A 27,869-nucleotide genomic window follows, 5' to 3' on the forward strand; every position below is an offset into this window, starting at 1 on the left:
TGATGTTGGTGGTGGAGTGATGTTGGTGTAAAAGTTGGAAAATGACTTCCCCCAAAAAAAAAGGGGAAGTCATTTTCCTCCAAAACAAGCCTATTTTCCAAAGTCAACGGAAAATTATTTCCGTTGACTTGATTTTCCAGACACATCCAAACAGTGAAAACTTGGAAAATGATTTCCAGAACTCATTTTCCAGGTTTCCAAACACACCCTAAAAGTCCTAAGTTTAGACATCCAGAAAAACATTAAAGACCCATACGATATATACATTTATATATATTTAAATTTTTATTTATGGCTTAAATGATTTTTTTTTTATTCTGAAGTCCAATAATTGATCCACGGCCCGCAACATTTTTATTCCATAATTTTTGTTATGAGCGAGAAAAAAAATAGCTATTTTATTTTTCAAATGTTGTGTTTTTTTTTTAATTTTATATATATATATATATATATATATATATATATATATATATATATATATATATATATATATATAATAAAAGATGTTGGGACTATTTTATATTTATAGCTAGTAATAATAATAATGTTGGTAATTAATTATAACATTAATTACTTCCCAACCATATAGCTTTATTATATGTAAGATTGTACCCGGGTCACTATTCTAAGAAAACTTCCCATTACAAGTTACAACAAATTAAAGTGCCCAGATTTATGACGGAGAACTATACTACCCGATCCAACCATATAGCTTTATTATATGTAAGATTGTACCCGGGTCACTATTCTAAGAAAACTTCCCATTACAAGTTACAACAAATTAAAGTGCCCAGATTTATGACGGAGAACTATACTACCCGATCCAACCCAGCCGAATCATTAACAATGAAAAGCCATTGAATTGGAGCTAAGAGTGTGGGAGCTGTATGTCACCTTAGCTTGCTGCCAGAAAAAACATATATAATGAGTTAGCAAAAAATTCAACCTAGTTAGCACTCCACTCTTTTGCATTCCAGACACGCTCATAAAATCTACAAATCATTCTTAGGAATTTCAGATTAACTTAAATACATGTCATGATTGAAATTCTTAGTAAAACGATATCTAATTCCATATACTATAATTTGATACTTGACAAAAGTCTCTTCAATTCTCATTTGAACACTCATTTCCAAGAAAAGATCAGAGACATTTACTTGTTCAAGATCACTGAAATTCAGATGACTAGAATGTGTAACACTATATAGAAGAAGGCAGTTATGTGTCATATAATCTGCTGTCATAGCAAATATGAAAAGGAAAACTTTTAAGAAAATAGATGTATTAAACTAATTTTACATTAGTTTTAATTTTTTTTTTTAAACTTATATATTGATTTTAAGTTTGAATTATAAAAGTATACCTTAACTTTGTATGTTAAGAGTCTTTTTTTTTTCCTATACCCCTAGGCTCATAAAATGATTAGACTAGCCGCCTAACCCAACCAAAACATGTTGGACCTAGCTACCTTCAATGTGGATTGTTATACCTTGTGATTAATTACGCTTGGCCTCATTTCTTAATTGTGTATGTTAAGGACCTTTTTTTTTTTTTTTTTTTTTTTTTTTTTTTTTTTTTTCTATATGTCTTGGATAGTCAACTTATAAAATAATAAGATTGACTCGAACCCAACCAAAACATGTTCAACCTACCATCAATGTGGATTGTTGTACTGGGTCCTGTGACCTCATTTCCTAACACCCCCGGCCAGGAACATATCTAATTCCATATATGACACTTGACAAAGAACTCTTATCATTTGAACACTCATTTGCAGGAAAAGAAACAATTACTTGTTTATGATGACTGGAATTAACATGATTATGCAAAATTCATGGTGATCAAACCGAGAATGTGTAACTATATATCCAGAAACCGTGTGTCATATAATATGCTATATTGCTATATGAATGAGAAAGAAAAGTATTTAGTTAAGAAAAAGCAGTTCACAAAGAAATATTATTGTCTAAGAAGTAGACAAAAGATTTTGAGGGAAGGTTCCAACTATTAAAATACAATAATATAATAATATTTGAAGTCGCAACACTTTGGTGAATATAAACAGCAGATTAGTGGAACAATTCAAATGCCAAAATATCACACACCACACACTGAAATGCACAAATATATATGTTATTCACATCAATTTTGGCCTTCTGATATTGAGAACATGCCCGCATCTGTCATGTAATTATATATATATATATATATATATATATATATTCAAATTAAAGTAAACATTAAACATGTAAAAGAAAGTAAAACATCAAACCAAGAAGACAAAATTAAACTATAAACAAATAACCCTGACATATGAATTGAATGAAATAAATGAAGAAGCTAAGCTAAGGAGTATATATATATATATAGGTAAAGTGTAAACACACGTACCCTTTTTTGCTTTTATTCAACTATATGACTCGATCATCATCACTCAAGTACTCAAGTTCATCATCAGAAGTGGAGTAAGACTGTGATGAGTGATTGAAAACAAATTATATATTAGGATATGATGAAACTCTATAATGAGAGTGAAATAAAAAAGCTAAGGCAATAGCAAAAGGTAAAGGAGAGAGATGGACCTCTGGTATTGTGTATTCCTCAATGACAGCCATATTATCATTTCCTTGCTCATGTTGCTCTCTTTGAATTTCCTTGGCAGAATCCACTGCAGACGGAAGACACTGAGACAATTCGATTGACTTCAAGTTTGGAATTTCTGCAAACTCAGCTGGGATCTTTTCTAATTTTGAGCATATATAAAGGAATAGATTCTCAAGATTCGGAAAATGACAAGCACTTGCTTCCCAATGCACAAGATTACTCCTAAAAATTATCAAATAAATTAACTGGTCAAAACTCTCGTTTTCGCGTAGTTCCCACTCTCCACCTATCCACTTGTAGCACCTCAAGTTTAGGCAACTTGCTAAAATTATTAAATGTCTTCCCCTCAAAACTCACACTCACAAAGTTCAACTTCATAAGATTTTTCAAGCTAGCAATACAGTTATTTTTTGGTAACCTAGAGTAACTGCACTCAAAACCCAGACTCCGAAGTTGGTGTAGATAGGCAATGTTATTAATGCAATCATTCCAACCTCCTTCACATTCAATCATTACCTTCTCTACGTATGGAATACTAGTAAAAAATTCTTTTGTGCAGTGATCAACTCTCAACCTACCAATGCTCTTCAAGTTTTGATGAAAACATATGGGAAAATCACTCAGAGGGATGTAACTATGCACATGTTGTAGTTGTGGGAACTCTAAAAGGCTAATTCTATCCATAGAACTAACTGAAATTGTTTGAAGATTCCAACTACAAAATAGAATGGTAAACGACTCTGACAGTTCTGACAATACGCATCTCAAATGGACAGGATAAGAAAGCCGATACTCAGTATTATAGAGTACTCTTAATAGGGGGATAAATTTTGAATTTGAAGATGTATACTTTTCGGAAAAAATGGAGATGGATCGACAGTTTATTGAAGAAGAAGATAATGTTTCTTTGTTTAACCTTCGTGATTGGATGCTTACATGCAGAAGGTTTTCCTTTTTAGCTTCCCTCACACAAAAAGAATGCAATAAATCGTGCATTTTAAATGTCTTTACTTTTCTTCCACGTATACTTGGCTGACATAAAAGAATTAGGTTCCTATCTTTGAGTTCTTGAATGTGCCTTCTTGCCACCACGTCAAAGCTCATATCCTTAGATGCCTTTACAAGTCCTTCGCCAACCGATAGCTTTACAACATGTTTAACATGGATCTCTTTATCTTCTGGAAATATGCTCAAATATAAAAAACAAGCCTTCAAACTGTGAGGCAGGTGATTGTAACTGGATGAGAATATCTTTGAACATTCTTCATCAATTGTTGTTGTTGTTGTTGTTGTTGCAGATGAATTTAGAATTGCCAAAGGCAATCTTTTGCATTTCTCAACAATCTGTCTGCCAATCATATAGAATTCAGAACCCAGAGATTTGCTTGCCTTTTCACGAAATAAATTCCAACTCTCAGTTTGATCTAACAATTGCTTTTGATGAGAAAAGTTATTATTAGAGCCAATACTAGTAGCCACATGTGCAGAGCGAGTAGTCAACAACACTCACTGCTATTTGCATTATCAGGAAAGCAAGCTTTGACAGAATTCCACGCATCAACGCTCCAAATGTCATCTATCACAACAAAGTACCTTCGATGCATCAGATTTTGGTATAGTTGTTGTGCTAGCTGATCCTCTTGAGTGCCACTACCTACACAACCCGTTGATTTAAGAAGATCTGTGAGCATTTGTAACTTATTATGATATTGTGAGACAACAACCCAAGCTCGAATGTCAAAGCGGGAGGCAACGGATGGATCTTCATAAACTCGTCTAGCTAAGGTTGTCTTGCCGATACCTCCCATACCTTGAATGGAGACAATTTCCCGTTGCCTTGATGAATGCTGAATTAGCATCTCCTTTACAATGTGGAACTCATTGTTCTTCCCCACCATTATGCTGCTGCCCTGTTGGGGGTGGGAGTGTGAAGCGTGTTGGTGATGGGAGGAATCCCCGGCCATCATCATCACATCACTAGTTGTTTTCCTTCCAATTCCTTGCAAGGCGGCTGAGACATACTCCATCTTCACTTTGGACAACTCTTTGTGGATGGCATCAATGTCTCTTATTGCTTCTTCCAAAATACAACCAAGTTTGAAAGAATGCCAACTTCTTTGGACATCAGTTTCTCCTGCTTGTGGTTTCTCCCCAAAAAGATCTGCAATTCCCAAGTCGTCTTCTTCTTCTGCATCATTAGTCCTCTGTGGTTTTTCCCCAAAAAGACCTGCTATTCCTGCAAGTAACTCTTCCTTTTCCTCTATCTCATAAAGATGTACGATTTGGAATTCAATTTCATCTTCCACTCGGAAAGCCACATCTCTGAGCTCAGTTTCCAAGTCTTTAATAGCTTGGATACCATCCATCCTGTTCTCATCGAACAGCTCTATCAGATCACCAAGCTTCTGATCTGGTGGAGATTTTGGATCAACTTTTCATTGCCAGGGATGAGTTGCTTTTGACGTATGATTGGGCGAGGCAGAGGCTGCAAGAACTCAAGCTCAATGGTCCTCACAAGAGAATTTACAGCAACACAAGCCATTCTTCAATTCTTCTCTGATCTGAGTTTCTTCTCACTTAGTATGTGTCTGAGTATAGTAATTATCATCAATTGGCAATTTGTCTTATGGCTCTAAGTGCAATAATTGCAAGATGGAAAGCATTTTTAATTGCAAGAGGGCGGGCGGCAGCATTAACTTTTAGTATTTTATGTTAAAAATTCTGCAACTTAATTGTAAAGATTAATGTTAGATAGATAATGACAACATACATGATATTGTTTAATGCTATGTGGGGATCATACAGCTCAAATCTATATATGTTGTTTTATTTTATTGTGAATGTGTTGTGTTCCTCAAAGCCAAGTACAGGTACCTTAGTTACATGTAGTGCTGAACAGGTTTGAAATGGTACAAGTAACATTCATTCGGATTTGAGACACGTTGGGATAGTTCTAAAGGTATTCGGGTTCAAGTTAGGGAAAAATGATTTTGTTGAATATGCTCTAGTATAAGACAAACTCATATTCCTAATCCATATATGAGACAAACTTAACAGATTTTATACTATGCAAGAGAGGCGGGTGTAACTTGCGGTTACAAAATACAACAAAGGCAAGTTGCGCTTGTGTAGTTGTGTTTCTACCAAAAGAAGTTGCTCGTATGTTTTGTAGAAACGCAAGTGGGACTTGTGTTTCGAGTCACAGACAGACGCGAGTCACACTTGCGTTTCTTGTAACTCAAACCAATTACCACTTGCGCTTTTCTTACTACTACCATCGTCTATAAATCTCAGCATCTCAACAACACAATATCACACACGCATTCACGATAATCGAATTAATTTTTCTTATTACATGAAATTTGTCTACCCAACACTGATAATCGAATTTGTCAAAAAGTAATCGGCTCAATTCCTTTGACAGACCTTTAAATGTGCGCAAATAAATGAACAAATTATTAATATGCTTCAGTATCTAACCAACACAAATAAAGAGTTGATTTGCAGGTTTTCTATAACCAAAACGAACATGTTGCTGAAAAGTCGACCTTGCCAACAACTACAATGTTTAATATTTTTCCCAACAAGAACCATTTTGTCATTATCTAACCTTAATCTTTGAATTTAAATGCCGCAAATATATATAATACTAACAATTTGAATTGGAATAACCAAAGCCAACATATAGCTGAAAAGTCTTGTGAAGCCAACGACTGCAACATTTAATATTTTCCCAACAATAACCATTTTGTCATTGCCTACCCCTTAATTCTTGAATTTAAATACTACGAATATATATATATACCACTACGAATATATTTAATATTTGGGAAAATGGCTTTTTGAATGGTGGCATAATGGATAACTCATTTTCTTAATTATAACTGTAGCCCTATTTTTTTAAAAACACTGTAGCCCTATTTAATCCTAAAATTTTTTTGTGATCTTTTTAATCTCTCATGTCAAATAGTCGTTAAAACTACCTAATGTTAGTTCTTGAACTTGGAACGGATGATGAACAATAAATCTACACTAATATAAACTAATATAAATTAGTGTTAACGCCAAACACCTTGCGCACAGATGGCACCCGAATTGGACTCTTTGTACTTCCAGTAAATACTACATTGTAATAGAGTCAATAGAGTTCCTCTCAAAACTAAAGACAGATAGAAAATATACTACTCTCTTTGTCTCATTTTATCTATCATGCTTACTATTTATAGGTCAAATCAATTCTTTCTTCTTTACTTATTTCTATTATCATTTTCTTATGATTTTTAAATTTAAAAACTTATGTTTAATGTAGTTTTTAAATATATAAATTTTAAATAATAATTCTAAACTTAATATTATAAAAAATTAAATTGTAAAAACTTAGTCAAGTCTCGTTAATCGAACTTGACACAAAAAATAAATAGATGGAGTACATTGTAGGCATGCACATTCTTACATTCTACCCGTTGGCCATGCTCGTCGCTAATTGCGACAACTTGGTCTTCTTTTCTGAATCAATAAGAACATACCAATATACCATGTTGAAATAGAGTAAAACAAAGTACCCAAAAAAAAAATGAGAATACATAAAATATTACCCATTTTCAAATCCCCTACACCGTCATTGTGGACTATGCGAATAAACAAATGATTTCATGGGTTAAAACAAACATATTCTTACAAATAATTTCAATTTGACACATCAATAAGCAATTAAATTAACAAATGAATGACTTGCCAACAACCAACCATTTTGTCACTATACTATATTCCTATAATTATTAATTTAAATCCTAAAAATGATTAACAATTCTGATCATTATATATTGCAAGTTGCAGATCAGAGGAGATGACAATTTGCTTTGTCCCTGATGGGAATCTCATATTCCCGCCTTGACGGATATGGGGATGGAGAAAATTTTCAAAAAATAGAAACGGGGACGAGAAGTATATGTAATTTCTCGTTAGAGACGGAAACGGGGACGGGGACGGATATACCTCTCCCCGCCATATATATATATATATATATATATATATATATATATATATATATATATATATATGAATTAAGTTTTCAAATTTTTTTATTTAATTATTAAAAATTACACTAATTTAATATTTTGAGTAGGGATTGGTTCATGCTGAGGATGAAATTATTTTTGCCTCCTCGCCAGGAATGGGGACGGGGTTGGGGTCGCGGGAATAGGAACGAGGAGTATACTCCTTGTATCCCGCCCCTGCTCCGTTGTCATCTCTACCCAAATCTCTAGCGTAAAATACTAAAAATGATGCCATCATGCTATTAAAATATTAGTCTCTTGCCATTATTGAATTGCCACAAATAATTTCAATTTGGTGCATTAAGGGTTCGTTTAAAAAACAGAAAAATGACTTTTGAAAAATGTTTTCGAGATAACATTTTTTTTTCTCATGTTTATCCGTAGACTGACTTTTTAAATTGCATCCAAACTCTAAAAATCCAAAAAATTATTTTCAGAAAATATTTTTCGAGTTTCCAAACACAACCACTTTACTCTCAATTTTTTGTGAGTCTCAACATCCACTTTCTCACTCAATCACAAAAACACTTCTCCCCATTAGAGAATTTAGGACCAATTTTTTTTTAAAGAAAAATGAGTGAGGTGGAGAAGAGAGAGGGAAGAAAGAGAATGGATGAACTCCTTCCGCAAATGGTGTTTTAGTATTAGTAAAAGAAAACAGGTAAATATAAATAAAAGATAAGTTAGCCCAAATGGTATGACACGTGTGGAACCTTAGGAGTGGTCTAGGGTTTCACTCCACTACTTTAATATAGTTTAATTATATATATATATATATATATATATATATATATATATATATAGATATAGATATAGATATATATATATATAGATATATATATAGATATATATATATATATATATATATATATATATATTTATTTATTTTTTTTATTTTTTTGATATATTCAACAATATTTATGGTTATACTTTTTTAAGTGTTTCGTATTAGTTTTTCAAATTATCTCTTTTATTTTAGTGGTTCGCCCCCACTTCAAACATTTGCTGGATTCGCCACTACGCACAAGGGCACCCAGCTGGGTGCGTCCCGTGCTTTTCTTTTTGTTTCTGAAAAGTCAGCTTTTCACTTTTGTTTTTTTTTTTTTTTGTTTTTTTTTGTTTTTGTTTTTGTTTTTTTAATTTCTATTTCATATTGTGTTTTGTTTTGTTTTTTTTTTTATTATTTTCTTTCATTTTCTCTTTCCTAATCACACCTATAAAACTCTTCAAAAATCACACCAAATATCCCACTATTGGGAATGCCTTTAGTTTTAAATTATTATTTTTTTCAATTTTTTGTGGATCCACAATTTTGCCCCACTATATTTTAATTATTTTTTTTTATCTATTACCATTCTAAAAATTATAATTGTAATTACAATAAAATGACAAATGTTTAAATTACAACTTACAAGTTACAACTTAGTGTCTTATAAATGTCCAAATATCCAAACTGACAAACTCCAAATGACCAAAATACCAAATATCCAATTGTTCAGATTAGAACATAAAAAAGTTACCAGTTACAAGTTCAAAAATTACAAATCAACAACTTCAGCAATCAGGATTCATGGCACTATGGCAGACAGACACTTAGCAATCTACATTCATCATCTTCCTCTGCAAAGTTAAAACACAAGTTAAATATACGGTGATCAAAACAGAGAATGTGTAACATTATATAGAAAGAGTCAGAGAGCAGGTTTCATATAATATGTTGTCATGTCATAGCAGCAAACATGAATGAGAAAGAAAGATATTTAATTAAGAACAGTAGTTCACAAAGTAATATTATCTGAGGTAGAAGTAGACTGCAGATTTTGAAGGAAGGTTCCAATTACTAAAATACAAAATTTGAAGTATCAACACTTGCAGAAATATATGAATATAAATATATAGCAGATTGAAGTATGAGAGTGCACATTAATATTCAACAACTGAGGACACGTACAATTCCACATATACACATACATATTGGAAGAATTCAAATGCCCAAATATTACACACTCAAATGCCTTTCAATCAACCTTTTTGCTATATATATATATATATATATATATATATATATATATATATATATATATATATATATATATATATATATATATATATATGTATATAGGCGCGATCTCATGCGAATGGCTGCCAAGAGAGAACTAAAAACCATCCAGCGCGCCACGTGTCCTTTGGTGTATGTAAATGTGTTATATGTGTAAGTAGTTGGTGCACTTATGCAAGTAAAAAGTGCATGTAAAATCACTTACTTTCACCTACAAGTGCATGTAATTTTACCTTGTTAACATTCATTGATCCGATGCATCTAGTTTCACCTACAAGTGCACATACTTTTACCTAAGTGCACATACTTTCACCTAAGTGCACCTACTTATAACTATAGGTGCACCTAGATCTGGACACGTGGCGCGTGCTGGTTCTTAGTTCTCTCCTAGACGGGCAGTTCGCACCTGAACGCGATCCTATATATACTGATTAGTGCTTCTCATGCTGTCGGTGTGGGTTCACCCTAAGGTATGCATAAAATGCACCAAACAATGTTCGAAAATGCATCACAATGAAATGTATCAATGCACTACACACCAAAAAAATACACCACACTTTACCACACCTAAGTGACCACACAAAACTACAACCTTGTTAAAATATGAGGCATTCACAGATAGGAATTGAAATCAATGCATGCCTTGATTGTTGCATTAGTTGTAGCTGTGACAGTGTTTTACAAGCATTAAATATAGCCCAGTCTTTATCAAATAAGAGTGATTATGGATTATTCGGCCTCTGGGTATTGATTGCTTCAGTAGACCTATTGATTTAGCTATATGGATGGATTGGTCTATTAAGCTAAAGTAGCTTGATACCAAGTATTTCATCAGTGGTATTATTAGAAAATGTAACAAAAAATGAATTATAAAATCATTCTTAGAAATCTCAGATTAACTTAAATATATGTATGTCATGAATGAAATTCTCAGTGAAACAACATCTAATTTCATATACTATAATTTGATACTCGACAAAAATCTCTTATCATTTGAACTCTCATTTGCAAGAAAAGAGATATTTACAAGGTGTTTGGTTAGACGAAGGGAATTACGTGGGAAAAGAATTGCAATTTAATGGGAGATGAATTATTGGAAATAAAGTGAGAATTTAAATTTCAGTGTTTGGTTTATAGGAATAAAATTATTGGGAATTTCAATTCCAATGTTTGGTATACATGGAAATTGAAAATGAATAAGTAGTATAAAGTCCAAAACACCAATTGTTGTTGTGGGCATCAATTTTAAGTTAAAAAAGGGGAGGGTAAGTTTGTCTCATCATTATCTTCTTTTTTTTTCTTCTCAAGATCCATGGAATTAAAATTCCAAGGGGGCATGGGATTTTAATTCCATGAAAATGAGGGAATTGCAATTCCTTCCAACCAAACTAAAAAATTTAGTAGCCTTTGGATTTAGGTGGGAATGAAATATATATTCCTTCCAACCAAACGCCTTGTTACTTGTACAAGAAGACTGAAATTCAAAAAATGTGTAACACTATATATACAGAGGGTCATATAATATGCTATCATAGCAAATATGAAAGAGAAAGCTATTTAAGAAAAGTTCATAAAAAGAATATTGTCTGAGAAGTAGACAACAGATTTTGAAGGTTCCAACCACTAAAAATACAATATTTGAAGTTTAAACACTTGCAGAAATATGAGAGTGCACATGAACATTCAACAACTGAGGATACAATTACACATACATACATATTGGAAGAATTCAAATGCCCAAATATCACACTCAGATGCCTTTCAATCAATCTTTTTGCTATATATATATATAGATAGGTAGACTGTAAACATACCTTTTTTTTTTTTTTGCTTTTATTCAACAATATATCCCAAGTTTATAATCATCGTCATTCTGTCATGAATCATTGAAAAGAAATTGTTATGACATGATGAAACTAAATCAAGTTTGGAGAAAAAGGAGAGTGAAATAAAAAAGGCTATAGAGAAAGAATACCAGAGAGAAATCATCCGACTGAGTAAGTTCTTCAATGACAACCATATTATCATTTCCATACTCATGTTGCTGTTCTTGAATTTCCTTTGCAGAATCCACCAAACAACTACGACACCCCATCAATTCGATTGACTTCAAGTTTAGAATTTCTGCAAAGTCAGCTGGGATCTTTACCAATTGATAACACAGGCTAAGGAGTAGGCGCTCAAGATTTGGAAAATGACATGCACTTGCTTCCCAATGCTTTAGATTAGTGAAATCAATTTCCAAATAAATTAACTGGTCGAAATTCTCCTTCTCCAGTAATTTCCACTCCTCACCAATGCACTTACACTTGCTTAGCCTTAGCACCTCAAGTTTAGGCAACTTGCTAAGAATATTAATTGCCTTCCACTCAAATCTCATGTACGTAAACCTCAACCTCATAAGGTTTTTCAAGAAAACAAGGTGGTTTGCAATCACCAACGACGGAAGCTCGAAATGATATGTAGCAAGAAGATGCAGACACTGGAGCTGGTGTGAATAGGCAAGGTTATTAATGCAACCATCACTCCAACCATATCCACCACATAGAATCTCTACCTTCTTTAGGTATGGAATATTTGTAAATAATTCTTTTGTGCATTGATCAATAATCAACCCACAAATGCTCTTCAAGTTTTGATGAAAAAATATGGGAAAATCAATCAGTTGTCTGTATCTACGCAAATGTTATAGTTGTGGGAACTCTAAAAAGCTCATTTCACCAATACTAACAACTGAAAGTGTTTGAAGATTCCAACTACGAAATGGATCTAAAATGATTTCAAGAGTAAAACAAATTGACCACAGGTATCTCAAATGGATAAGATATTCAATCTTGCTCACACGCTCACTATTAATATTGTAGACTACTCTTAATAGGCTGCAATTCAAATTGAAGCGAACGACCCCTTCGGTAAAATAGAAGATGGACCGACATTTTTTTGAAAAGGAAAATGTTTGTTTGTTAAACCTTTCTGATTGGATACTTAGCCATCGGTAATCTTTCGGAGGGGAACTAGGCTCATTTTCATAGACATGTAGAAGGTTCTCCTTTTTAGCTTCCCTCACACAAAAAGAATGCAATAAATCATGCATTCTAAATGTCTTTACTTTTCTTCTACAACTACTTGGCCGACTTACAAGAATTAGGTTTCTATCCTTGAGTTCTTGAATGTGTCTTCTTGCCGCCGCATCAAAGCTCATATCCTTGGATGTCTTTACAAGTCCTTCGGCAACCCATAACTTTACAACCCTTTTAACATGGATCTCTTCATCTTCTGGAAATATGCTCAAATATAAAAAACAAGCCTTCAAACTGTAAGGCAAGTGATTGTAACTGGATGAGAGTATCCTTGAACATTCTTCATCAATTGTTGTTGTTGTAGATGAATTTAGAGTTTCTGCAACATTCTTCCACTCATCTAGCGTATGAAGTTGGGAAAATAAACCAGCAGCCACAACAATTGCCAGAGGAAGTCCTTTGCATTTCCCAACAATGGGTCTCCCAATCGCCTCAAACTCAGCATAGCCACATTTACTAGCCTTTTCACGGAATAAATTCCAACTCTCCGTTTGATCTAATAATTGTGCTTGATGAGAAAAGTGATTATTAGAGCCGATACTAGTAGTCACCTTTGCAGAGCGAGTAGTCAACAATACTCGACTGCCATTTGCATTATCAGGAAAGCAAGCTTTGACAGAATCCCACGCATCAATGCTCCAAATGTCATCTATCACAACAAAGTATCTTTGATGCAACAGATTTTGGTATAGTTGTTGTGCTAGCTGATCCTCTTGAGTGCCACTACCTACACAACCCATTGATTTAAGAAGATCAGTGAGCATTTGTAACTTATTATGATATTGTGAGACAACAACCCAAGCTCGAATGTCAAAGCGGGAGGCAATGGATGGATCTTCATAAACTCGTCTAGCTAAGGTTGTCTTGCCGATGCCTCCCATACCTTTAATGGAGACAATTTCCCGTTGCCTTGATGGATGCTGAATTAGCATGGCCTTTACAATCTGGAACTCATTGTTTTTCCCCACCATTATGTTGTTGCCGTGTAGGGGCTGGGATTGTGAAGCGTGTTGGTAATGGGAGGAATCCCCCACCATCATCATGACATCAACTCCTCCATCACTAGTTGTTTTCTTTCCAATTCCTTGCAAGGCGGCTGCGACACACTCCATCTTCACTTTGGACAACTCTTTGTGAATGGCATCAATGTCTCTTATTGCTCCTTCCAAAATACAACCAAGTTTCAAAGAATGCCCACTTCTTTGGGCATCAGTTTCTCCTGCTTGTGATTTTTCCACAAAAAGATCTGCAGCAATTCCCAAGTCTTCTTCTTCTTCTTCTTCTACTGCATCAATACTACTCTCTGGTATTTCCACAAAAAGACCTGCTATTCCTGCAAGTAAATCTTCCTTTTCCTCCATCTCATAGAGATGTATGATTTGGAATTCAATTTCATCTTCCACTCGGAAAGCCACATCTCTGAGCTTAGTTTCCAAGTCTTTAATAGCTTGGATACCATCCATCCTGTTCTCATTGAACAGCTCTATCAGATCACCAAGCTTCTGGTGGAGATTTTGGATCAACTTTTCATTGCCAGAGATGAGTTGCTTTTGACGTATGATTGGGCGAGGCAGAGGCTGCAAGAACTCAAGCTCAATGGTCCTGACAAGAGAATTTACAGCAACACAAGCCATTCTTCAATTCTTCTCTGATCTGAGCTAGCTTCTTCTCACTCAGTATGTGAGTGTGTATAGTAATTATCATCAATTGGCAATTTCCTTATGGCTCTAAGTGCGATAATTTCAAGACGGAAAGTATTTTTAATTGCAAGAGGCCGGCAGCACTAACTTTTAGTATTTAATTTTATGTTACAAACAGATTCTGCAACTTAATTGTAAAGATTAATGTTAGATAGATAATGAGAGCATATATACATGATATTGTTTAATGTAAAGTGGGAATCTTACAGTTCAAATCTATATTTGTTGTTTTATTCTGAATGTGTTGTGTTCGTCAAAGCCAAAGTACATGTAGTGCTAAACAGGTTTGAAATGGTACAAGTAACAATGATTTGGGTTTGAGATAAGTTATTCGGATTCTAAGTTGAGGTTGCAAGCTAAGATCTCATGTTCCATATGTTTCGATTTAATTTTCAATCTTGAATTGAGTCCTCTTTTTGGAATCTTTCAATTATCATGAATCAACTGCTCTTCAAGTTTATTTCCTTCCTATCTTTTAATTAATTTTTTTTGGAAAGTAAAACAAAAACTACAATTATCATAATTTAACACAGAAAGACATGCAATAAGGGGAGACGAAATACCACACACTTGAACTAGCTTCAGAACCTAAAGTTCATGTCAAAGCATGAGCAGAATGATTTGCTGATTTACCAACATGACAGAACTAAAACGTTCCCAATAGTAAAATATAAAGTAGTCAATAAATAAACCTGAATAAAATAATCACGAGAAACACTAACAAAAGTTAAAATTGTCTGTCTCAACTCTAGGATGACGTTATTAATAGATCTCCATTTAAGCTATGATAAAGCCTCGCAGCAAGCAATAGTTTTGGCTAAACTCGCATCACGGTTCTAAGAAAACTTCCTATTACAAGGTACAACAAATTAAAGTGCCCAGATTTATGAAGGAGAAGTGTACTACCCGATCGAACCCAGCCGAATCATAAACAAGCTAAGGGTGGTGGTGTCCAAGATTGAATTGGATGCAGCTAAGAGTGTACTGTGGGAGCTGTATGTCACCTTAGCTTGCTGCCAGGAAAAACATATATAATGAGTTAGCAAAAAATTAAACCATTCTTTTGCATTCCAGACACGCTCATATACGATTTGAAGCAGATTCACAGTAAATAATCACAGTACACATGAAGATTCAACAAGTGAGGGTACAATTACACACATATATATTGAGAGAAAGTAACGAGGGAAACTCGCAGCTACTATTTGAGGGTGTGTACTGGGTAAACTCTACCTTATGACTCTAGCTGATAAAGAATCACAAAGAGATAAAAACAACTTAAGTTACCCATATCTAACCATGCATGTCAAATCAATATTGAGAGAACATGCCTAGCTCTGTCATCCCATAGCAAACATTAAACATGTAAAAGATCGAAAGTAAAGCATACCAAGAGACGAAAGTAATTTATAATTTTATTAGTATATCTCCAATCACCAAATTAAGCTATAAACAAATAAGCTTCACATATGAGTGAAATAAATGAAGAAGATAAGGAGGATACATATAAGTAAACTGTAAACATATATACCTTTTTGATATATGGATAAACTCAAATATGTTTATCATTGCAAGAGCGAGGTTGCCATGAATCACTGAAAACAAATTATTAAAATATGATGAAACTAAATCAAGTTTGGGAAAAAGAAAGAAAAAAAAAAAAAGGTAATAAAGAAAGAGTAAGGGAGGGAGACCAACCAACCTGTATTGTGTGTTCCTCAATGACAACCATATTTTCGTTTCCTTGCTCATGTTGCTCTCTTTGAATTTCCTTGGCGGAATCCACCGCAGAAGGAAGACAGTAATCCAATTCGATTGACTTCAAATTTGGAATTTCTGCAAACTCAGCTGGAATCTTTACCAATTCTGTACACTTTTTAAGAACTAGGTGCTCAAGATTTGGAAAATGACAAGCACTTGCTTCCCATTGCTTTAGGCAATGAGTGAAACCAATTTCCAAATAAATTAGCTTGTCGAAATTCTCCTTCTCTGATAGTTCCCACTCTTTACCAATGCACTCACAACAGATTAACCTCAGCACCTCAAGTTTAGGCAACTTGCTAAGAATATTAATTGTCTTCCACTCAAATTTCATTACCGTAAACCTCAATCTCATAAGGTTTTTCAAGCAAACAAGGCGGTTAATATTTGGAATCACCAACGGACGCCCAGATAATGTACCAAGAAGATGCAGACTCTGGAGCTGGTGTGAATAGGCAGAGTTATTAATGCAATCACTCCAACCATCTACACATAGAATCTTTACCTTCTTTAGGTATGGAATATTTGTAAATAATTCTTTTGTGCATTGCTCAGGAAACAACCCACAAATGCTCTTCAAGTTTTGATGAAAAAATATGGGAAAATCACTCAAACCTCTACAACTACGCAAATGTTGTAGTTGTTGGAACTCTAAAAAACTCATTTTATCAATACTATCAGTTGAAAGTGTTTGAAGATTCCAACTACGAAATGGATCTAAAATGGTAAAAGCTCGGTACCATGACAATTGGTATCTCAAATGGACAAAATATCCAATCTCACAGTCAATATGATTATAGAGTACTCTTAATAGACTGCAAAATTTCAATTCTGAAGGTATATACTTGTAAAAAAAGATGGATCTACAGTTTTTTAAAGAATATGATATTTGTTCGTTAAACCATTCTGATTGGATTCTTACCCATCGAACATCTTTCGGAGGGGAACAGGACTCATGCTCATAGGCAACATGCAGAAGGCTTTCCTTTTTAGCTTCCCTCATACAAAAAGAATACACTAAATCGTGCATTCTAAATGTCTTTAATTTTCTTCCACATTTACTTGGCCGATTTACAAGAATTAGGCTCCTATCTTTGAGTTCTTGAATGTGCCTTCTAGCCACTGCATCAAAGCTCATATCCTCGGATACCTTTACAAGTCCTTCGGCAATCCATAACTTTACAATTTCTTTAACATGGATCTCTTCATCTTCTGGAAAAACGCTCAAATATAGAAAGCTAGCCTTCAAACTGTGAGGCAAGTGATTGTAACTGGATGAGAGTATCCTTGAACATTCTTCATCAATTGTTGTTGTTGCAGATGAATTTAGAACTTTTGCAACATTCTTCCATTCATCAAGCGTATGAAGTTTGGAAAATAAACCTGCAGCTACAACAATTGCCAGAGGCAATCCTTTGCATTTCTTAACAATGGGTCTCCCAATCGCCTCAAACTCAGCATAGCCAGATTTGCTTGCTTTTTCACGAAATAAATTCCAACTCTCAGTTTGATCTAACAATTGCTTTTGATGAGAAAAGTTATTATTAGAGCCAATACTAGTAGCCACCTGTGCAGAGCGAGTAGTCAACAATACTCGACTACCATTTGCATTATCAGGAAAGCAGGCCTTGACAGAATTCCACGCATCAACGCTCCAAATGTCATCTATCACAACAAAGTACCTTCGATGCATCAGATTTTGGTATAGTTGCTGTGCTAGCTCATCCTCTTGAGTGCTACTACCTACACAACCCATTGAGTTAAGAAGATCTGTGAGCATTTGAAACTTATTATGATATTGTGATACAACAACCCAAACTCGCTTGTCAAAGTGAGAGGCAATCGATGGATCATCATAAACTCGTCTAGCTAATGTTGTCTTGCCGATGCCTCCCATACCTTGAATGGAGACAATTTCCCGCTGCCTTGATGAGTGCTGAATTAGCATCGCCTTTACAGTGTGGAACTCATTGTTTTTCCCCACCATATTTATGCTGCCCTGCTGGGGCTGGGAGTGTGAATCATCATCAACTCCTCCATCACTATAACATGTGGAAGAAGCTGCAGCTGCGGCAAGTACTGTAGTTGTTTTCCTTGCTTGCAAGGCAGCTGTGACACGCGGCTGGTACTCCATCTTCACTTTGGATAACTCATTGTGGATGGCATCAATGTCTCTTATTGCTTCTTCCAAAATACAACCAAGTTTGAAAGAATGCCAACTTCTTTGGGCATCAGTTTCCCCTCCTCCTGCTTTTTCCACAAAAAGATCTGCAGCAATTCCCAAGTCTTCTTCTACTGCATCCATAGTACTCTCTGGTATTCCCACACAAAGACCTGCTATTCCTGCAAGTAACTCTTCATTTTCCTCCATCTCATAAAGATGTACGATTTGGAATTCAATTTCATCTTCCACTCGGAAAGCCACATCTCTGAGCTTAGTTTCCAAGTCTTTAATGGCTTGGATACCATCCATCCTGTTCTCATCGAACAGCTCTATCAGATCACCAAGCTTCTGGTGGAGATTTTGGATCAACTTTTCATTGCCAGGGATGAGTTGCTTTTGACGTATGATTGGGCGAGGCAGAGGCTGCAAGAACTCAAGCTCAATGGTCCTCACAAGAGAATTTACAGCAACACAAGCCATTCTTCAATTCTTCTCTGATCTGATCTAAACTAGCTTCTTCTTACTTAGTATGTGTCTGTGTATAGTAATTATCTTCAATTGGAAATTTGTCTTATGGCTCTAAGTGCAATAATTGCAAGATGGAAAACATTTTTAATTGCAAGAGGGCGGCAGCATTAACTTTTAGTATTTTATGTTAAAAATTCTGCAACTTAATTGTAAAGATTAATGTTTGATAGATAATGACAACATACATGATATTGTTTAATGCTATGTGGGGATCATACAGCTCAAATCTATATATGTTGTTTTATTTTATTCTGAATGTGTTGTGTTCGTCAAAGCCAAGTACAGGTACCTTAGTTTACATGTATTGCTGAACAGGTTTGAAATGGTACAAGTAACATTCATTCGGATTTGAGACATGTTGGGATAGTTCTAAAGGTATTCGGGTTCAAGTTGGGGAAAAAGCATTTTACATTATGCAAGAGACGCAAGTGTAACTTGCATGTACAAAATATAACAAACGCATGTCGCCTTTGTGTTTCTACCAAAAAAAAGTCAATAGTATGTTTGGTAGAAATGTAAGTGGAACTTGAGTTTCGAGTCACAGACAGATGCGAGTTACACTTGCGTTTCTCGTAACTCAAACCAATTACCACTTGCGTTTTTCTTATTCCAAACTTCTATAAATCTCAGCATCTCAACAACATAATATCACACACGCATTTAGGAATCGAATTACTTTTTACATGAAATTTGTCTACCCAACACTGATAATTGAATTTGTCAACAGACCTTCAAATGTGCACAAATAAATGAACAAATTATTAATATGCTTCAGTATCTAACCAACACAAATAAAGAGTTGATTTGCAGGTTTTCTATAACCAAAACGAACATGTTGCTGAAAAGTCAGACCTTGCCAACAACTACAATGTTTAATATTTTTCCCAACAAGAACCATTTTGTCATTATCTAACCTTAATCTTTGAATTTAAATGCCGCAAATATATATAATACTAACAATTTGAATTGGAATAACCAAAGCCAACATATAGCTGAAAAGTCTTGTGAAGCCAACGACTGCAACATTTAATATTTTCCCAACAATAACCATTTTGTCATTACCTACCCCTTAATTGTTGAATTTAAATACTACGAATATTATATATATATATATATATATATATATATATATATATATATATATATATATACCACTACGAATATATTTAATATTTGGGAAAATGGCTTTTTGAATGGTGGCATAATGGATAACTCATTTTCTTAATTATAACTGTAGCCCAATTCTTTTTAAAACACTGTAGCCCTATTTAATCCTTAAATTTTTTGTGATCTTTTTAATCTCTCATGTCAAATAGTCGTTAAAACTACCTAATGTTAGTTCTTGAACTTGGAATGGATGATGAACAATAAATCTACACTAATATAAACTAATATAAATTTGTTGGAGCTTAGCGATGGTGATAAAGGAAGGGGAGGGTGTTCATTGAAACTGACGAAAGCAAAATATCTCAAAATTGATTGAAGCAGATGAATACACAGAGAATATAAAGGTGGTGAGTGGGGGAAAAAAACGGTTACAGCAGACTTAGAATGGAAAAGACAATAGAGCCCCTTTAAAGCTATCTTCTTCCTTGATTGCCTTCTTCTGCCTTGTCTTCCAATAAAATTAGTGTTAACGCCAAACACCTTGCGCACAGATGGCACTTGAATTGGACTCTTTGTACTTCAGTAAATACTACATTGTAATAGAGTCAATAGAGTTCCTCTCAAAACTAAAGACAGACAAAAAATGTACTACTCTCTTTGTCTCATTTTATCTATCATGCTTACTATTTATAGGTCAAATCAATTCTTTCTTCTTTAATTTACTTATTTCTATTATCATTTTCTTATGATTTTTAAATTTGAAAACTTATGTTTAATGTAGTTTCTAAATATATAAATTTTAAATAATAATTCTAAACTTAATATTATGAAAAATTAAATTGTAAATAACTTAGTCATACAAGTCTCGTTAATCAAACTTGACACAAAAAATAAACGGATGGAGTACATTGTAGGCATGCCACGCCGAAATTCGTGCATACCTGGTAAAATGCATCCACATTCTTACATTCTACCCGTTGGCCATGCTCGTCGCTAATTGCGACAACTTGGTCTTCTTCTCTCTAGGGTTTGCTAGAGTTCTCTCCTCCACTAGGGTTTTCTAGGCTTTCACGGATTTTTTTGAGCTTTCTCCGGTGATCTGTCCCGGTTGGCGACGCTGTTCGCACAGTTCGAACGACATGGCAGCGACCGGGGAGGGTGGTGTTGCGGCTTTGACTCGGCGGTGGGCGGATATAGTCTTAGATGATGAGGAGGACGCCGTTTTCAATCCGGCGGGTGCGACCGAAGGTGATGATTAATCGGAGAAGGAGCAGACGTGGGGAATTGTTAGACGACTCCTAACGAATAAGATTATCAAAGCAGAGTATATGCGGCAGGTCATGGCATCTGTTTGGCAACCGGTACGGGGGGTCCAGGTTTCGGAGATTCAACCGAATCTGTTTCTTTTCGTCTTCTATCATGAGACGGATGTGGAATATGTGTTGGATGAGGGCCCATGGTCGTTCAATAATCATTCGTTTGTTTGTAAGAGGGTTCCGGACGGGGTACTCCCGATTGATGTGGTGCTGGATACGATTGATCTATGGGTACAAGTGCATGATTTGCCGATGGGCTACACGGGGATACCAATTCTTGAGCAAATTGGGAATTTTATTGGTACTTTTGTCAAGCTGGATGAAAGGTTTATCGGGGCACCATGGCTCACATACTATCGTATTCGGGTCTCAATACCGGTGGATAAACCAATTAAACGAAGAATGAAGTTGCTGAAACGAGATAAAACGACATGTTGGGTAAATTTTAGGTATGAGAGGCTGCACACATTCTGTTTTTGCTGTGGTATGTTAGGACACTCTTACAAATTTTGTTTAAAGGCTCGGGAAGCGCGAATACCGATAGAACAATATCCGTACTCTGCGGATTTATGAGTGGGGGAAAATCGCGGGCCACAAGAAGTGGGAGACCCCTGGCTAGTTCCCCTTGGCGGAAAGCCGAAGGAATTTCCGGCGCAAGGGACCCTCAAAAAGCAGCCGGCAGTGAGGGGTGATCCGAGTGTTGAGGCGGAGAGGAGTGAGGCCAAGGAGGTGGTGGCTGCAGTGGCCAAGCGCCGCCGTGAGCATGAAGGGGATAATACTAATGTGACGATGATGGAAAGCTCAAAAAACTTGTTTATGGCGGGTTCTGGATCACAGACCTGCCCGATCCAATGAGTACGCTGAGTTGGAACTGCCGTGGCTTGGGTAATCCACGGACAGTTCGTGAGGTGGTGGACATGGTGTCCCGAAAGCAACCCGATTTTGTATTTCTAATGGAAACCAAAGTGGCGCGAGATCATGCTAAGCGACTTCGTGTCACAATGGGTTTCGAAGGTTTGTTTTATGTTGACAATGATGGTTTAAGTGGTGGATTAGCGTTGTTGTGGAAGAAAAATAATACGGCGAGGCTCCTCAGTTACTCAAGGAACTATGTTGATATTGAAGTAACTATGACAGGTCATCCGCCCTGGAGAATGACGTGTTACTATGGTTTCTAGGAGCGTAGTAGGCGTGCTGAATCTTGGGATTTATTGAGAACGTTGGCGGCGAGGTCGAATCTCCCATGGGTAGTGGTAGGGGATTTTAATGATTTGCTGTATCAGTATGAGAAGAGGGGGAAATCCGCATCCGAATAGTCTCCTTCGAGGTTTTGGGGAGACACTTGAGGATTGTGGTTTGGCCCAACTACCGATGAATGGATATCCGTATACCTGGGAGAAGGGAAAAGGGACTGCAAATTGGATTGAAGAGAAGCTTGATAAGGTTCTAGTAACGAATGAGTGGCGTAATATAATTCCCCATGTTAAGGTTATGAATTTGAGAACCAGGAAGTCTGATCATTCGGTTATTTTCTTTATGATCCAAGAGGAGGTAGGGATGAATGGAGGAAGGAGGAGGGGCTTTCGCTTTGAGATGGCCTGGTTGTATGATGAGGGGTGTAGGAATGTGGTGGAGCAGGCGTGGCAGGAGGAAAGGGGACAGGGGTTGCAGGATTGTATTCAGTACTGTGGAAACCGGTTAACACGCTGGGGTGGGGATCAGTTCCATAAGTATGGGGAACAAATGTTGAAACTGAAAAGGGATCAACAAAGTTTGAGAGGGCACACTGACTCGGCCTCACTTGCTGAATTTCAGCGCGTTGAAACTGAAAAGGGATCAACAAAGTTTGAGAGGGCACACTGACTCGGCCTCACTTGCTGAATTTCAGCGCATAGAACAGCTTCTAAGCCGCACTGAGGCCCAGGAGGATGCATACTGGAGGCAGAGGGCCAAGCAGCACTGGCTCAAGGAGGCCGACACCAATACCAAGTTCTTCCACAGGTATGCCTCGCATCGTAAGAAAAAGAATACTATATCTAAATTAATGAATGACAATGGGGATTGGTTGGAAGGGGAGCCTATGAGAAATACTATTCTGGATTATTTCAATAATATTTTCAGTTCTGGGAATCCGGGAACTGGAGAGGAATTTTTTGGGGGGATAGAACCTAGGGTGTCACAGGCACAAAATGACTCACTATTACGGCCCTTTAATATTGAAGAAGTAAAATATGCATTGTTTGCAATGTATCCTGATAAGGCACCGGGCCCGGATGGAATGAATCCGGGTTTTTATCATCATTTTTGGGATGTGGTAGGGGAGATGTAGCGAGTTTTGTGATTAATTGTCTTGAATCTAGTGAGCTTCCACCTGGTTTGAATGAAACGAATATTGTGCTGATCCCTAAAAAGAATAATCCAGAGTTAGTAACTGATTTACGCCCTATAGCACTCAGCAATGTGATTTACAGGATAATTGCTAAAATGATGGCTAATAGAATGAAGCCTTTGATGGAAGAGATAATATCCGAGTCACAAAGTGCTTTTATCCCGGATAGGTTGATAACAGACAATATTTTGTTAGCTGCAGAAGTGGGACATTTTCTAAATCGGAAACAGTGTGGATTGGGGGGATGGGATGCACTTAAGCTAGACTTGGCAAAGGCATATGACCGTATGGAGTGACCCTTTCTCCGTAATATGATGGTGGCATTAGGGTTCCATGGCAGATGGATTGAATTAATTATGAAATGTGTAACCACAGTTTCCTACAGTATTTTGGTGAATGGCTCAAGGAGTGACCCAATTATACCCACACGTGGTTTAAGACAGGGAGATCCGTTGTCCCCATACTTATTTATTATTTGTGCAGAGGGGCTTTCACTTTTACTGCAACAGGCTAACAATGCGGGGTTGATTCATGGATGTAGAGTGGCAAGAGGTGCCCCCCAAATCTCTCATTTATTCTTTGCGGACGATAGTCTTTTATTTTTTAAGGCTAATGTGGAGGAGGCAAATGAGATAAAGAGATGCCTGACAATATATGAGGACTTATCTGGGCAGGTAGTAAACTACCACAAATCAAGTATTTGCAATAGCAGAAATACGAGTAATATGGATAGGGAAAGTGCGGCTCAAGTGTTGGGGGTGGGGCAGGCTCCGAATTTTGGCAAGTATTTGGGTTTACCTTCTTTTGTTGGAAGGAACAAGAAAGCAGCTTTTGCATATATTGAGGATAAAATACGCCAAAGAATTGGATCATGGAATAAGAGGTTGCTTTCTCAAGCAGGGAAAGAAATACTATTGAAAAGTGTAGCACAATCTATGCCTACCTTTTCAATGAGTGTTTTTTTCCTACCATTATCAGTGTGCACGGCAATTGAGAGAACCATGAATAGATATTGGTGGAACTCTGGGGTAGATAAGCGAATACATTGGAAGGCTTGGGATAAATTGTGTGTTCCTAAGAAATATGGTGGGTTGGGATTTAAGGATTTACGTGCGTTTAATCTAGCTATGTTGGGAAAACAGACATGGTGAATGCTCACTAAACCTGACTCCCTAGTAACTCGTGTCTATAAAGCCCGGTATTTTCCCAAAGGTACGTTTTTTGATGCACAAATAGGGAATAACCCCAGTTTTTGTTGGCGGAGTATTATGGCAGCGAAGAGTATAAATTGTAGTGGGGTAAGACGAAGAATTGGGAATGGGGAATCTACACTCATATGGACTCACCCCTGGTTGCTAGATGAACAGGATCCTATGATACATACGGAGATGCCTATACAACTACAAGAGGCCAAAAGTAGTGGGTTTGATTGATCAACAGACTGGTACATGGGATAATGATATTTTAACAGATTTATTTCAACCTACGGATGTGGAAAGAATTATGAACGTACCTGTATCCCTGGATTATAATGACGCATGGTATTGGTATGGGGACCCGAGAGGGCTGTATTCTGTGAAGAGTGGGTAGAGGCGCTTGGTAGGAGATTATGAGAATAATGGTGGGGCGTTTGCGAATTTGTTAGCCCTATGGAAACTAAAAATCCAACCAAAATGGAAAATGTTCCTTTGGAGAGCCGTTTGTGATATATTGCCTACAACTACAAACTTGCTTTTAAAGAGGGTTGATGTGGACCCATATTGTGCCATGTGTGGGATATCACAAGAAAATATAATGCATGCATTAGTCTTGTGTGATTATGCAAGAAACATTTGGGAACAATCCAACCTTACAATCCCCAATATTGTCACAGATATTTTTCATGTTTGGTTTGGGGAGCTTCTAAATGTTTTACATTCTGATGGAATGTTATATGCAGCGTCGATTTTATACAATATTTGGAGAGCTCGAAATGGTGCAGTTTGGGATGCATATCTACCACGACCAGGTTCACTACTCAGAACCGCTGTTGCCGCCAAGGGTGCATGGACCCAATCCCGCCCCATCTCGGCTGCTATTTCCACGATTGCACACGCTGCATTGATGCCGAGAGGGGACGATCGCCGTATTACTGCCCGAGACCGCCACACCGCCGAGCGAGAGTCTGCCAACGCCGCCGATCACTCCATGCCATCAGTAAGAAGATGCCGTGTCGATGCAGGATATTTACACGAGACGGGCAAGGCCACTGTAGGGGCTGTTTTGCTTGATGATGATAGAGGCTACATCTCGGCCTTTAGTGCACCATTATCGATTTGTTTATCACCGCTTATGGCTGAGGCTTTGGCGTGCAAGGAAGTTTTATCATGATTAAAAGATCGAGGGGAACAGAGTATTGAGATTTACACAGATTGTTTGACACTACAACGCTATCTTACTACACCAACCACTGCGTTTCGTTCTTACATTGGCTATGCCATTGACAGCTGCAGGCAAATTGCCACCTATTTTCAGTCCTGTTCTTTTAATTTTATTTCTAGATCAGACAATTATTTATCAGCAACTTGCTGCTATGTACTGGGATATCCACCCACCAAACATTATTTCAGCCTTTTTCTAATGAAGCACCGCAGAAAATTTTCAAAAAAAAAAAAAAAAAAAAAAAAGTACCCAAAAAAATAAATAAAATGAGAATACATAAAATATTACCCATTTTCAAATCCCCTACACCGTCATTGTGGACTATGCGAATAAAAAAATGATTTCATGGGTTAAAACAAACATATTCTTACAAATAATTTCAATTTGACACATCAATAAGCAATTAAATTAACAAATTAATGACTTGCCAACAACCAACCATTTTGTCACTATACTATATTCCTATAATTATTAATTTAAATCCTAAAAATGATTAACAATTCTGATCATTATATATTGCAAGTTGCAGATCAGAGGAGATGAGAGTTTGCTTTGTCCCTGATGGGGATCCCCTATTCCCGCCTCGACAGATATGGGGATCCCCTATTCCCGCCTCGACGGATATGGGGATGGAGAAAATTTTCAAAAAATAGAGACGGGGATGAAAAGTATATGTAATTTTCCGTCAGAGATGGAAACGGGGACGGGGACGGAGATACCTCACCCCGCCATCCATATATATATATATATATATATATATATATATATATATATATATATATATATAGAAGAGCGCTCATATGCAGCGGGGTCTTACGGTGCGGCGGTGCGGTCAAATTCCAGAATACACCAACAATGTTAACAATATGCACCAACAGTGTAATAAAAACACACCCCAATAAAATGTAATCAAACATCACAAAATACACCACGGACTCAAAAAAACACACCATATAACTCACCACCCCCAATGGTGTATTTTCAAACAGTGTATGGTGTTTTTACTCACACCTAATGGTGTGTGTTTGGTGATGCAGGGCTCTGTTTACTCTGTTTTGTGTGGTGTATTTCCTAACGTTGATGGTGCATATTTGGTGAACTATTGGTGTTGTCGCACCGTAAGAAATAACCGCACCGTAAGACACTACCGCACCTGAACCCGCCTATATATATATATATATATATATATATATATATATATATATATATATATATATATATATATATATATATGAATTAATTTTTCATATATTTTTATTTAATTATTAAAAATTACACTAATTTAATATTTTGACTAGGGATTGGTCTATGCTGAGGATGAAATTATTTTTACCTCCTCGCCAGGAATGGGGACGGGGTTGGGGTTGCGGGAACGGGAACGGGGAATATACTCCTTGCATCCCGCTCCTGTTCCGTTGTCATCCCTACCCAAATCTCTAGCGTAAAATACTAAAAATGTTGCCATCATGCTATTAAAATATTAGTCTCTTACCATTATTGCCACAAATAATTTCAATTTGGTGCATTAAGGGTTCGTTTGAAAAGCAGAAAAATAACTTTTGAAAAATATTTTCGAGACAATATTTTTTTTTTCTCGTGTTTATCCGTAGATTGGATTTTTAACTTGCATCCAAACTCTGAAAATTCAAAAAATTATTTTCAGAAAACATTTTTCGAATTTCC

At 36.2% G+C, this 27,869-nt stretch overlaps 1 protein-coding gene across 2 annotated transcripts in view; it reads right to left on the reverse strand.

Moving 5' to 3' along the window:
* Window positions 1–27,869, reverse strand: part of LOC109180563 (putative disease resistance RPP13-like protein 3) — a 76,676-nt gene that overhangs the window by 19,573 nt on the left and 29,234 nt on the right. Inside the window, exons 4-5 of one of the 2 annotated variants that reach the window (XM_019330214.1) lie at window positions 13,879–14,124; window positions 4,583–4,603 (exon numbers count right to left, since the gene is read on the reverse strand). In XM_019330214.1, the coding sequence (XP_019185759.1) occupies window positions 4,583–4,603; window positions 13,879–14,124 (267 nt within the window). Of the gene's footprint in view, window positions 1–4,582; window positions 4,604–13,863; window positions 14,156–27,869 lie in introns of both variants that reach the window. The other variant, XM_019330206.1, reaches the window with a different exon arrangement.

The sequence above is a fragment of the Ipomoea nil genome, unplaced genomic scaffold (assembly GCF_001879475.1).
Source record: "Ipomoea nil cultivar Tokyo-kokei standard unplaced genomic scaffold, Asagao_1.1 scaffold0188, whole genome shotgun sequence".
NCBI lineage: Eukaryota > Viridiplantae > Streptophyta > Magnoliopsida > Solanales > Convolvulaceae > Ipomoea > Ipomoea nil.